At 32.2% G+C, this 14575-nt stretch overlaps 2 protein-coding genes across 10 annotated transcripts in view; both read right to left on the bottom strand.

The window, feature by feature from the left end:
• LOC104770558 (bifunctional nitrilase/nitrile hydratase NIT4-like) overlaps positions 1 to 1230 on the bottom strand; it is a 3358-nt gene extending 2128 nt beyond the window's left edge. Inside the window, exons 1-4 of one of the 2 annotated variants that reach the window (XM_010495001.2) lie at positions 979 to 1229; positions 673 to 852; positions 184 to 477; positions 12 to 76 (exon numbers count right to left, since the gene is read on the bottom strand). In XM_010495001.2, the coding sequence (XP_010493303.1) occupies positions 12 to 76; positions 184 to 477; positions 673 to 852; positions 979 to 1147 (708 nt within the window). In that variant the 5' untranslated portion in view covers positions 1148 to 1229. Of the gene's footprint in view, positions 1 to 11; positions 77 to 183; positions 478 to 672; positions 853 to 978 lie in introns of both variants that reach the window. The other variant, XM_010495002.2, reaches the window with a different exon arrangement.
• Positions 5433 to 8795, bottom strand: LOC104770557. Of its 8 annotated transcripts, none has more exons than XR_002037088.1 (6): positions 8470 to 8795; positions 7925 to 8356; positions 7390 to 7819; positions 7022 to 7199; positions 6395 to 6900; positions 5433 to 6015 (listed from the first exon to the last, which is right to left on the bottom strand). XR_002037088.1 is itself a non-coding variant. In XM_019242493.1 (3 exons), the coding sequence occupies exons 1-3, from the start codon at positions 6871 to 6873 to the stop codon at positions 5935 to 5937; spliced, it is 405 nt and encodes a 134-aa protein (XP_019098038.1). In that variant the 5' UTR covers position 6874; the 3' UTR covers positions 5433 to 5934. The 8 variants fall into 8 exon arrangements, 1 of the variants encoding a protein (XP_019098038.1); XR_764578.1 differs by having other exon boundaries at positions 6395 to 6715; positions 6845 to 6900; positions 7925 to 8794; XR_764579.1 differs by having other exon boundaries at positions 7390 to 7592; positions 7726 to 7819; positions 7925 to 8794.

The following is a 14575-nucleotide window of genomic DNA, read 5'->3' as shown; positions in this document are numbered from 1 at the left end:
TCAAGAGCAATGTGAGTCATCGATGCTTGCCAAGTTTCTCTAGCATCAGCAGTAGGTGCACAATAAATCTCAATACCTACAAAAATCAAATCACAACCCCACACATGAATACTTTACAAACTAGTCTGTAAAATACAATACATTGTCCCTATGTAGAAGCTCTAAAGAAGAAAGACTACTAACCTTTGGCATACATTGCGGTTCTTAAAGACGGCATCCTATTTTCCCAACAAATAGCAGCACCGATCTTCCCAATGGGAGTATCGAAAACAGGGATGGTTGATCCATCTCCAAACCCCCAGATGCAACGTTCCAGAGCTGTAGGCATGAGTTTCCGATGCTTACCCAAGAACTCACCTTGTGAATCAAAGAAAAGAACAGTGCAGTATAACGTATAGCCTTCCCTCTCTATCACACCCATCACCAAGAATACTTTATACTTCTTGGCCATTTCCCCCAATCGTTCCACTTCAGGACCTAGATAAAAAGATTCACAGATGTAATCTTAGACACACTTGATGATTCAGAATTTCAGAGTTCTGGAACAATCTCAGTTTCAGATTAATTCAATTTCTTACTACATCATAAACCACAGCAGCTAGCTAAAAATTTCGAACTAATTGACGAATCGATAAGCTAATCGTAGAGATGGAGGACTATGTATATATATACCAGGAACATCAATGGCGGAAGCATGGTATTTGCGAAAGTCATCTCTTCCTTTAGCAGTTCGAGCACCAATCGCCAATTCGAAGCTAGAGCCACGAGGATAACCGCCGATAAAAGCCTCCGGGAACACCACGAGCTGTGAACCATTGTCCGCCGCCTCAGCAAGCAATCTCTCCGCCTTATCTGCAAACAAATCCCGGAAGATAAATAATCTCATCTCATCGCATCAATTAACCAAAGGGGAAACAAAAAATTCAGAAAAAATAAACTCTCAAGTTCCGATGAGAAAAAAAAGGAGAGAAGAGGAACCTAGTGTGGCGGGAGTGTCGTAGAAGACGGTGGAAGCTTGGACGACGGTAGCTCGTACGAAGAGGGAGGAGGAGTCGGCGGCGGTGGACATGTCAACTTCGGGGAAGATTTGATCGACGTTGACAGGAGAAGCCGCCGTGACGAGAGACATTTCTTGCTGACTGGTCATCACACTAGGAGAGAGATAGAGAGAGGAAATGAGTGGATTCTGGTAGTATCTTCTTCTTTGGTTGGTGCCTGGTCAATTAACTCTCTCTCTCTCTTTTTATTTATTTCTTCATTATACTTTTAAAAAGTCAATTTCGTCGTACTGACATTGAAAAAAAAAGAAAGCAATTTTTATAAATACCACTAAAATAAAATACTGATAAAATAGGTTTTTTTCCAACCATACTAATTTTTTCAAAAATATCACTAAAATATATTTTTTCAAAATTACCACAAAATTGATTTAAAATCTTAATACTAAAAATTAATTCATAAATTCTAAATACTAAATACTAAATACTTCACCGTGAAATAAATAGTTCGAGCACTCAGATCCTTAGTTTTCGGCGATACGCTGTTGATTTTAAGCGTTCTGAATCTGTCTATGAAGAGATTATAGCAAGTAAGTGTGAAAATTTTCAATTTTGGGTTTTCTTGTTCCTGTGTTACTTACGCTTATGCTCAGTTTAATTGGGAAAGAAGACTCATTTGGTGTTCTCTATATGCTTTAGAGCTATTGGTACTGTTTCGATTAGTTTTAGAGGAACTTAAAGAAGCCAGATTTGAGTGTTGAATTTATATGCTCTGTTCAGACTTGATCAAGGTGAAGTATTGATTGATAGATAATTCTGTGATTTGTGATTTGTATTCTTGGTGGTGGTCAATTAACTCTCTCTCTCTCTTTATCGTGTTATTTATTTCTTCATTATATTTTTAAAAAGTCAATTTCGTCGTACTGACATTGAAAAATAAGAAAGCAATTTTCATAAATACCACTAAAATAAAATAGGTTTTTTCCAACAATACTAATTTTTTCAAAAATATCACTAAAATATATTTTTTAAAATTACCACAAAATTAATTTAAAATTTTAATACTAAAAATTAATTCCTAAATTCTAAATACTAAATACTAAATACTAAACCTTACCTCCTAAGAACTATACCCTAAAACTAAATTTGTCAATTCCAACCTAAAAAAAAAATTCTACACCCTTAAAAATCATATTTTTTTTTTGTGTTTGTGTATTTAAGAAAAAAAACATTTGTGGTATTTTTGAAAAAAAAACTAAAAAATGGTATTTTTGGAAAATAAATTTTTAGTGGCATTTTGAGGAATTCCTCTAAAAAAACAAATTTTGTAAAAGATGCAAATTTATAATGATTAGATTTTTATTTTTTGTTATATATATATATATAACTTTATAGAAAAAAAGAAGAAAAAAAAGAAAAAAAAATATATATATATATATTACGCGGGTAAATACACATCTTAAAACATTATATATATATATATCAATAATTTATATAATTTTTAATAAATTTTGTAATTGAGAGCAAAATCAGGCTAATTGTTTTTAAATAAATCATAAATTTTAATACTTTATAAATTTTAGTAATTAAAATTAAAAAATAAGATATTTTCTATCAAAATTTATTAACTATGATTTTTTCTGTGTTTATTTTTTAAATTTTAATTTTTTTATTAAATTTTTACTAAGAAAAATAATTTTAAAGTTATAGAAAATTTTGTACACAAAAAATGTTATATAATATTACTAAATATTTGTGGGTTACTCACTACAACCCATAAATTCAAGCTGAATGGATCAATTATATTAATATATGAACTAAGAGATATCCCGTGCTTTAAGCACGGATCAACATATTTTTAAATAATAATAATATAATAATAAAAATTATTGTTATATATTTTTAAAAAATTACTTGTTTGAGATAATATTTATTTTTAATTATTCTATAATTCTATATATGTCTTTTTAATATTTATAATTTCAGAATATTTTAGTATTTTATTTTTTAGGGTGAGTTACTAGAATATTGCATAAAAGCTTCCTTATTACAAAAATAACATACAATTGTTTGTTATTACTAGACTAACCCATTGTACCTATACTACCCCTGAAACTAGTGTTGGGAAAAAACGTAATTACAGCTAATGCCATTAGAAAAAAAAAAAAAAACATTGGAAGTTGGGACTAAGTCTACCTATCCTTTGATGGTAGATTTATACACGTGGACTGATTAAAGGTGTACGTCAGATATTTTTGGTACACTTAGTTGTAGTCTTGGTACACTTATCGGTCACTGTAGATGGTACACTTAGTTGTAGTGTTGGTACACTTATCGGTGGACGTACATGAAATCGATTCGGTAGATTAAGTTGGTAGAGGAATTTCCCTTTGATGATAGACTTTTGTTTTTAGCGCGTGTAGCGGCAAACGTAAAAGGGTGGGAAGATATTTATGATAGACTAATGGCCTGTTGCGACAGATTTTTGCGACAGCCTTCTCTCCTTACAGATATTTTTGGTATACTTTGTTTGTTTTTTGAAATAGTTTTCGTAGTGTTGTGGTAGGCTTCTTGTCCGTGGTAGATTTAGTAAGCAAGATTGACAGCTGTAAAGTCTTACCAGAATAACACGAATTTGTTTGAGCTGGCAAAGACAGTCTAGCGTTGCGATAGACTTATTGGAGGAAGATCTAAACAGGTTTGCTGTTCTTCCGATTAATGGTGTTCATGTAATAAAGTTTGTAGCAGATTCATCAATTGTGTTCTGTTTATCGGCCGGAGCAAACGTCTTTTTCCTACTCAGTTTCGGAAATCTTTCCTCTGGGTTCATCCATGGAAGAGCAAGATATCGTTATTGGAGGATCTATATAACTCACTTTTTATAGGTTTTTAATTTAGAAATCAGATGTTGAGATGAAAATCTATAATAGTTGAGTAAAAACCCCACAAGTGAAACCAAAAAAATAGACATAAGTCGTGAAAAAATCAAGTGAGGCAGGGAAAATTAGGGTTTTCAGTCGTATGTTAGAGGTAGAAGACGAGGATATTCTGGTAATTTCGGGTTCATTAAACCTAAAATTGAACATGTACGTACATATAAACGTGTACGTACATATGAACGCATACGTACATAATGTTCTTGAGATTAGTGTACGTACATAACGTTCTTTTGCTTAGTGTCCATAAATCCGTTTTAATAAACGATATTATTGTAATTTTGTAGTTATCTTCAACATATCTTCTTCTGCAACCCTAGCTAATATTGTCGTTGTTGTTCACCGGAAATGGAACAAGTAAGAGATGTTACTAGAAAAAGTAAGATATGTTACTAGAACAACCTATGTAATTCGTAATTGTTTATTTATTTATCATATTTTCGAGAGGTAATGAACAATAACCACACAAAATTACATTTTAACTATAGAGGGTAATATTTAGATAACATAAATATACAATACTCAGTTCAACTAGGTACAACTAAATATATATTTAGATTTGCATTTATATTTAAAATATGAAAATGATAATTAAGGTTTATAAGAATTTCTAAAACATATTGAACTATTAAAGAACCATATTTAATCAACAATACAAGAATTTATCACTTTCTAATATATACTATCGTCTTCACATAAAACACTCTTTATAGTATAAGGAAGACTTAGTAAGTGATCACCTCAAATGAAGCAAAAGAGGTGAAACCTAAGTTTTTATGAACATTGTGTTATGAAAACCTTGTATATGCTAATTAATAGTGATAAATCTTTTGGCCAGCTGCTAATTAATAATTTATATTATAGTCTAACTGGAAATACGAAAAAATGCAAAAGGTCAACTATGGATATGAGAGTATAACTGGATAACTATGTACAATTATGTGTATACCAAATAATTTTTTACTAATATCATGTTGTCTTTGGTTCATTTTACCACAGTGTGATGATTTTAAATGAATATTCCGCCGCCAAAATCTATTTTTTATTCGTTTTCACATGATCCATATTGAAATTAAATTTTAATAATTCTAGTACAGTTGCACCAAGTAGTTCAAGTTATACTGAAATTTTCTACCTAAGTGATCTAGTTATACATCACATTCACCCTAAAATTCTATTAATTACAACCAAACAAATCTCTCTCTGTTGCAACTCTTTTATCTTCTGCAAAGGCTCCATCTTCTATTCCTTCTAGTTTCTAAGTAGATATTACAGGATACCTTAAGCAATCATGACTTACAGGATACCTTAAGCAATCATGACTGACCTAAACTTGTGAAACTGACTACACTCAAGTGATAGAATTTACGTTCATACTTAGGACAAAATTTTGAATTTTGAATTATTATGACCAGACGGTCTAAAGTTTACTCTACATAAAAGGTTACCTGAAAACCACATTATATACCAACTTTAAAATATTGTAAAAAGCACTAACAACATAAAATATGTGGCTAATTTTATTAGCACTTGAGAAAAGTAAGGAAAAAAAGGTGAAAATACAGAATGGCAATCATCACCACACCTAAAAAATAGAACTGTCTTTCCAAAAGAACTTAAAACTTGAGATTCAGTCATAAAGAAAAAAAAGCTATAGATCATTTCCAATTCCCCTAGTTTGGTGATTCATTTTTCCTCTGGCAACAAAACTTTTTCATGTGTGCCTCAAATGAACAACATAACCTCACTGTTGCTCTTTCATGGACTCTGAAAATTGTGACATTTTAGAGGTTTTGTTGGTTATTTAAGAGGCAGATGCAGCCACCTTCTTCCTCACAATCCTTTTTTGTCTAGCCTTTGGAGGTGCAGGATCTGAAACTGAGTCCTCTTGCTTCTTCCCAAGTAGCCCTGAGACAATTGCATTCTTTGAGATAAACCATCTTGAAGATGGCTTTGCTACTGCTTCCTCTGAGGGTCGGTTGTATGCCTTTGCCAGCAGATCATCTGACTGCGCCAATGGGTCTGCCTCCACACCTAGCCATGCCTGTCTTGAATTTTCCCCTAATTGAACGTTCATAATCCTGTACCAAATCCATCCATATTTATCAACGTTCTTGATCCACAGATTAAAGGTTTCCTAAGCCCTAAGATAGAGTTTTGCAATACATGCTGATATAACCAAACCATAGATAAAACAAAGATGTTAATACATGCTGATATAGTTTTGCAATACATGTTAATACATGCTGATATAACCAAACAAAGATAGAGTTTTGCAATACATGTTAATACATGCTGATATAACCAAACAAAGATGATAAAACAAGCAACGACATGCTGATATAACCAAACCATAGATAAAAGAGACATCCTTTAGAGAGAATTTCACCAAACTAGTTCTTAATTCTTGGATTAGGATTGTTATAATGAAAATTCTTGCAAAAAGAGAGAGAGTTGAACCTCAGGGCTGGTCTCAGATATCTTCAGGGTCATATCAAGCTTCCCCTTTTCCAAAGTAACAGCTCCTACGGAACCAAAATTGCCTTTCATCATAAGACACATCTGAGTACTAGCAGAGAAGGAACCAGAGGAAGAAGGGCGTAACTCAACTCCCGTAGGCAATTGTAAGCAGCGCTCAAGACCCGAAACTGAATCATCAACAAGAAAAGAGGAGGAAGCCCTAACGAAGCCACGACGGAGCTTACAAGGCAGATTGGGTAGTGGACGAGGGATAGGTAAACAGGGTTTGAGTGGAGATAAGGGTTTGGGAGCAACGACGCTCTGAAACACCATATGCGACATAGTAGGAACTTAAAAGACATACGTATCAACAAGTGTATCCAACAAAGATGAAATGAGGTTTGAAGTTTCAAGCTTTTTGTTTCAGCAGGAATTTAAAAGTAATGGTACCATTTCCCCAAGTTGGTAGTTTGCACCATTTCCCCAGCTGAAAACCTCTGTAGCCACTACAAAAAAGAAGCAAAAGAATGAACATAACATTTCAGCTTCTCAAAAGTAGTCTAAAAAAGAAGGACCAGAAGAATCATGTTTTCCTTTAAAGGTCAAGGTTGAGAAAAGATTAGTTACCTGAACTCTATTGCTCGCCAATAACCTGAGCTATTGGACCTGAGACCAAATCAACCGGTGTCTGCAGTTTTATGTCTTCTAGAGTAAAAGAAGCACCTGACTCGATGAGTACGCTAGCTACCGTAAGATGTCCAAAATGCAAAGCTCTGTGAAGACTACTCCAACCAGATTCTCCATCCTGATAAGGACATTGTACAATATAGAGCAAGCTCAATTTCCTAAGCATTATGAATACAATATTTGCAACAAACATAGAGACAGAAACCAAATAACTTACTGAAAAGAGACGTAAAATAGATAGGACTAAGTACAAAGAAGAAACAAATACTTAGATATATAAACACACAAATAGAGGAAAGGTCATAAACCTTAGCATCTGGATCAGCGCCAGCTGCAAGAAGTCTACTAATAATAGGAATGTGGTTTCTCCAGATAGCAATATGCAGAGGAGTCAGACCATAGGCATTCCTTAAATTAATATTGCCACCGCTCTTCTTCAGCGTGGTCAGTGCTGAATCCACATCAACCAATGACCCTTCTCGAATAGCAAACCACAAATCTTTCCTAGACCCTGAAAGTGAGCTTTTACGGGGAGTTTGCAAGTTCATATTCTGGGTTTGAGGAGAGACGGACAACTCCATATTTCTAAACGGAAAAAAATCCCACTAAAACCTTAAGAGAATTTGCATTAAATCAATACAGACCCCAAATCTTTGCTCCGTTGAAATCTCTAGGACACCTCAGATCCTGAAATTGCTCCAAATTACATCCGAACCCGTATCTGCGACTATATAGCGACTATATAGAAGCATCAAATTGATAGATAACGTGACCAATTTAGCATCAATCGAGAGCAAATCCAGAATCAGAAAACAAAATTAGGGGTAATAAAAGATTAGTTACCTAAAATTCCGATTTGTTTGCCGCATAAGGTGAAATCGCGGCGGTTTCCCTCCGCCAAGCGTGTAATCGGCGATTAATCGGTCTTGGCGGCCGCGTTTTTGAACACGGAGATGCATTCAACTCGTCACCGACTCATCCCCGACTCATCTAGGAATCGTCACCGACTCGTCTTGGACTCGTCACCGCCATCACCACCATGGCTGACCTTCGATCGAATCCAGAATGGATTCTCTGAAATCAGCTACTCTTCAGAATCACCACCTTAACTCCTTTTGCAGATTTCTCCGGGCATGAATAAAGAGAGATCCAAACACCAACAAGAGTGAATCGCCGGAACCAATGACAAAGCAAGAGGCTTTAGACCCAGCAGCAAAACACGCTCTTCTGAATCTGTTGAATCTGTCTTCACCAGCCATCAAGTTTCCAATCATCCTGATCACAAACAAAGAAAAAGACCTTCATCCTAAGCCGATTACGGCACCAATAGGGTATGAAGGATTTATTCTTTCTTGCAAGGAAATCAAGCAGTTGATGATCTTCTGAACCTCTGATCTTCATTCTCGGCGTTTGTCTCCTTCACTTGAATCAATTGAAGAGATTTTGTTTCTGCAAAAGGGGAAAACCGAATAAAATAAAAGAAGATAGCCAAAACGGCTAAAACAAAACTCGTACTTAGACGAGAGAGAAGATCCAGACTAAGCTGGATAATATGTTACAACAAAAAAAACCAGATTAAAATCAAAGAGATTTCGATTTTAATCTGAAAGAACTTCCTCTCTCTAAAAGATGCGAGAGAGATAAGAGAGAGAAAGTTAATTATAAATTGTGTGTATCAGATCTGAGTTGTGTGTATCAGATCTCAAGATCAAAAGCATAAAATCTCAAGTTTTTTTTTCAACCAAATTTAATTATAAATGGAATAAAACGTAATAAAACATACAACTCAGATATAGAAGTAATTTGCAAACTTTTATGTATTATTCTAGTAAGACAGAAATCTCAACGTGTTAGTCTAGTAATAAACCTACTTTTATGCAATATTCTAGGTAATTTCCCTATTTTTTATGAATATTACAGTTTTATACTGTTTATTTGTTGTATTTCCATGAATATTTTGTGAAATATGAAGTAGTATATCTCCGTTTTAAAAAAGTCTAATCACAATATATGCAGAAAAAATTCTGCATATTTATTAATCATAAGTATTATATGAAAATTTCAAACAATTTGTAAATAAAATAAAAGAAAGATGATAGGAGGATTATAATTTGAAATCTTAATAAAATCTTCAAAATCTAGTTATTAAAATAATTTATTGTCTACTTGGATATAAAATCTTATTTTTAAAAATTCTGATTGGTTTATATTTTAAAAAACAATATTTAGTAATTTTCGTCCATAACTTTATTAGAGAGAGAAAATATTTTTTAAACTAATAATTATCAGTATTTTTTAAAAATATTAACTGTTAACTTTTATTTTTTATTTTTTTTCAAATACAAATTAGTTTTGATTTGAATAGATTTTTTTTACTTTTCTAGATTTTTTTTATTCTTGACCTGTAAGCATTTTTAATTTTTAATTAATTACATTTATTTTAATTAAATTTTTCTAATGACAATTGAATGTAAATTTTTACATATTTTAAAGTTAGTTTAATATTTGTACTTCCCAATTCATATTCCCAATTCATATTCCCAATTCATATAGTAAGATTTGCTAGGTCGGTTGGATTTGCTTGACATGTTTAACAGTCTAGGCCGGTAGGCCCTTAAAAAGAAAAAAAGTAGAAGAACTTGTAAGATTTGAAGTTACACTCTTGTAAAAAGACAAAAATGCTAAATTAACTACTACACATATATATATATATATATTTAAATGCATGACTTTGAAAAATATATACGGTGGAGCTTGATTAAGGGTATAATAGAATTTTAATTAATATAAAACATATATCACCAAATTTTATCCTATAATGCATATATGAACAAATATTTAATTATGTGTCCTTTATTTTTCCTTTTTTTATTTTCATTGTATCATTCAAATAAAAATTTAATTATTTGTACCATCATTATGAAATAGTTTAATTTTACATACTTATCTTATATGGGATATAGTTAAAATGATATCAAACACAATCTATGCTTCATATCAAAAATATTTCTTAATTAGAACTAAAAATTGACGAACAAAATGAAAAAGCACTAAGTTTTTTGGAAAACTAACACTGGCTAATATTATTTATATATCATTATTTCATAAGTAATAATTTTATTTCATGTTAAAAATAAACGAGATTGATATATGCATAATACATTAACATATCTTCTGAGTTATACGTGATTTTTTTAGAAAAGGTTGGCCTCATAAATTTTTTAAAAATATGAGACCGCTTGTACAGTTGTCGTGTAGGTTTACTTTAAAATATAAAACATTCTCATAAGAATAAGACAACTTCATAAGAATTTCTTAAAAATAAATCTTTACCAATATAACCAAGTCAAAGCAATTGTGAAGTTTTATAAGACAATATACTATTTGGTGAGAAAATATGAGAGAAATATAAAATAAATCTTTTAGGATTACCATTTTGTCGTGTAATATTCTAAGTTAATATTTATTTGAATGAATTGTATCATTTCCTATCCTTTTTATGTTTTTAGGAAAAAGGTATTGTTTTTTCATGTAGAATTAGTAACTTAAAATTATAATTAGTAACTAATTTTACAATTTCTATTTTTCTTGAATATACTTATTAAAATTATTCTTTACACTTTTAAAATATACAAAGACAGTTTTGTTTTGTTTATATACATCTTAGAACTATTTTTTTACATTTTAAAATTTGTTTAAGTTTATAATTTTCATATAGTTATCTTTTCACATTCTTAAAACTTTTAAAACAAAACAGTTTTTTTTTAATTTACATATTAGAATGATCTTTAAAAAAAAAATTGTTAATTTTATAATTTTCTTATAATCTTTGCATTTTTAAAATTACTAAACAAAATTTTATTGTTAATATACGTATAAAAATTATTTATTTACATTTTTAAAAGATCGTTGAGAACTATAATTTTCTTATAATTGTTTTTTTTACTTTTAAGAAAAACTAGTAAAAGTAAATTTCTTGTTTTATACATGGCAAAATATTGAATCGATATTGGGATCACCTAAATTACTAATTTTAAAAACCAAGGTTTTATATCAAGCAAAAGTTAGTTAACATGTCGTCGTCCGATAAGTCTTTGTCACACCGTCTCTTTGGAAAATTCTTCACGAACACGACTCCGCCGTCTTTAGAAGAAACAGAACAATCGCTCAGGAAGCAATGGGTTCTCTCGGGCGACATGACTCTCCAAAAGCTAGGCGACAGCGATATTATTTTGTTCGAATTCATACAAGAGAACGACAAAGCGATGGTTCTAAAGAAAGAACTTCACTACGTTAATGGAGTTATCATAGTGATCAAGGAAGGACGAGTTTCCCAAAAATCAAACGAAAAAATAGTAATCAAGGATCTAAACTCTTCTGCAATGATTGATTTCACTGTTGTTTCCTTCACTGTACGTGTCGTGGGTTTTCCATCGTATCTTTACAGCGAAATCTCCTTGAAAGATCTCAAGTCTCTAGTAGGCGACAACAATCCGGTATTATATCTCGAAATAAGCAACTCGGATATGTATTTCCTCGTGGATATTGATCTCAAGAAGCCACTCAAACCAGGATTTTACGTTGACGAAAACCAAAACCGGTTCGTGGAGTTCAAATACCCTACCTTAGGCGAATTTTGCTACAAATGTGGCATGATAGGTCACGTCAAAACCAATTGCGACCAGGTCAGGTTTCCTAAGACACGTGTCTTGAATGCCACGTCAAGAACCCACGTCTATGGCCCTTGGTTAAGATCTCCCCTCGGACCCTATTACCAAATTGTTCTGACGAAATCATCACCTGGGAAACAGAATAGTTTTCGTGAGTACGAGAAGACCCTCTCTTATGCTCAATTCTTTATAGAGATTGAGTATAACATGGTCAATATCTACAAGTACAACCCTATATCCACGATAGAAACAACAACAGTGTCCACTCACAGATTTCGTTTCCCTTGTTCTTACCTAATTGACACCACAGAAGCAGAGTCCACAGATTTTACTGCCAACACTACTTCCAAGGCGTACGAGGTTATACAGAGGGAGATTAGGGAGAATGCGCCGTCTTTTTTCGCCGATTTCGGACATAAGCCGTTGAACAAACCTGATGATATCGGAAACCTCGTGAAGCAGTTGAAATTAATCAAGACGAACGAGTTTTGTTGTGATGATAAGTGGTTGCCTCTTAAACTTCAGATCAACAGACAATTTATGTTAACGCATGTTGATTATGAGACCAGGCTCATGATACGTGGGGACATAAAATGCGAGCAATTGATCGGGAGTAAGATCTCGGATCTGATCAAGAAGAGAGTGGAGAAGAATGAGGATTTGCTTTCTTTGTCGTCCTGGGAAAACCTAATCAGACAAGCAATATCGGAGATGGGTTTCACTAATCATATGCATCCCTCTTATGTGTCTATTAGAGCAAAGCATGCGATGGAGAAGGCGGTGCAGATGCAGATTTCATCGAACTGTTGTCACAAGTGTCCCCTATGTTGTTTCAAGTTACGTTACCTTCACAAAAATAAACAATTTTCTTTTGAATTTGTTTTTGGTTTTGTATTATTATTCACTTTCATCATACTTTTTTGGTCAAACTATTTATAAACATTTTTACAATAAATGTCTCTCCTCTCTTATTTGGTTATGTTGATTTCGGCTTGGTTTGTTGCATCGATGATCTTGATTTGGTTGTTTGGTTGTTTAACAATAAGCAATGGTCTACCCCTGATATTTTTCATCAGGCCCTTCTAGATCTACGTATGTGGAAAGAAGCAAACATAATTGCTTCTCAACATACTATAAAACACAGAAAGGATACGATGCCTACTCCACTTACTCACCAAGAGGCAGAGCCGGCGCTATGTTTTATATGGCTACAAGCCAGCAGAAAAAAATGGCCGCTTTGCATATGTACATACTAAATTTTTTTAATCGAACTAAATAATAACTCTGGATATGTTTAACAAAAACACTAAAAGTTCTAAAGCATCATATATATATATATATATATATATATATTTTATTTTTTTTCTTTGAAAATGATTCTTCCTCATCCATCAAGCTTTCATAGTCAAGTTTTGCCAAGAAAGCTTACCTAATTAATAAAACCAAAATTTATCAGATGAACTATATAATAGGTATATGATTCATAAGCAAAATTGATGATTTGAGAACAAAAAGGATGGCAAATTCAGAACCAGAGAAATAGACAATAGTGAACTAAAACAAGTAAAAAGCTAGAGAAAGAAAAAAAATGATCCCTTAATTGAATTTTTTTTCCTGTGGTTTTCTAAAAAAGTAATATTTATTAGATATTTTTCAAATAATTTGAAAGCTATTATTTTTGAATAAAAATGAAAAATAAATAATAATGAAAAATTATCAACTTTGGACCTCAAACTCAGGAGGTGAAGGTCAGAATTAACTAAACATAACCACCAGACTACAGGTAAGTTTACTACCAATTATTACGGCCGAATTTTTTTAATCAATAATCGGGCTTGCTTGTGTCCTTGGCCGGCTCTGCCAAGAGGTACGTATGTTGCGGGCATTGAGCTTACATGACTCCCAAGGAAGATATATCCTTAAGGGCTCTGCATCAATTGATCCTACAGAATCAGCAATGGAAGTAGAAGCTATAGCCTTAAAAGAAGCAGTTCTCCAAATGAAGTGTTTAATTAAAATATGGCAATGTCACTTCATGTGGAGACTCGCTCTCTCTATATGGACACCTAATGAAAGTTGCTGAACAAGGATACCAACCCCTCCTTGGGTCTCACAAATATCACAGCTTTAGCTAAAGACTTGTATCACTTTGAGTTCATTGGCATGAGCTACTATCACGGTCACTTTAGCAAAGGAAACAAGGATATAGAGCATATTTATTGGGGGTTCATATAAGAGGAGTTCTTAAAATTTTTATGAATTAATTGTGTACTGTTTGGAATATAAGAACCTATGATCTCTTAGATAAAATTTTCTCTTTTATTGGTAAGTTCTTATTTTGGATCTCTTATTTTTGAAATTATTGTTTTTTAAAATTTTAAAATTTTAAATAGAATAGAAGTGGTATAAATGTGTAAACATTTAAGATTTTATAAAATTAGAAAATATTACATTTAATTAATTTTAGAATATACAAAACATAATAAAAACATTAATACATATTACAATAGAAGTGCAATTCATAAATGGAGAAAATGATTAATTTTAATACTGATTTGCTTCAAATTTTGCTTAAATATTCTCAACCAAATCATCTTGCAAGTTTTAATGATGGTGTGATTGTTGGACCAAGCTTAACAAATTGTTAGATATAAGTATTTGGCAATCATTTACAAGATTGATATATTGTATATAATGTTAAAATCTTGAGATTTTGCATCAAAAGACAAGAAGTAAACTCAAAGAAGTTTTTATTAACACCATAGGCTTTTTTATGTGTACACATATACCAAAGAGAAGACCTTCTGGCTTACACACCGGTTCA

This window comes from Camelina sativa, chromosome 20, assembly GCF_000633955.1.
Source record: "Camelina sativa cultivar DH55 chromosome 20, Cs, whole genome shotgun sequence".
Classification (NCBI taxonomy): Eukaryota; Viridiplantae; Streptophyta; class Magnoliopsida; order Brassicales; family Brassicaceae; genus Camelina; species Camelina sativa.
This window is presented reverse-complemented; position numbering and strand designations above follow the sequence as displayed.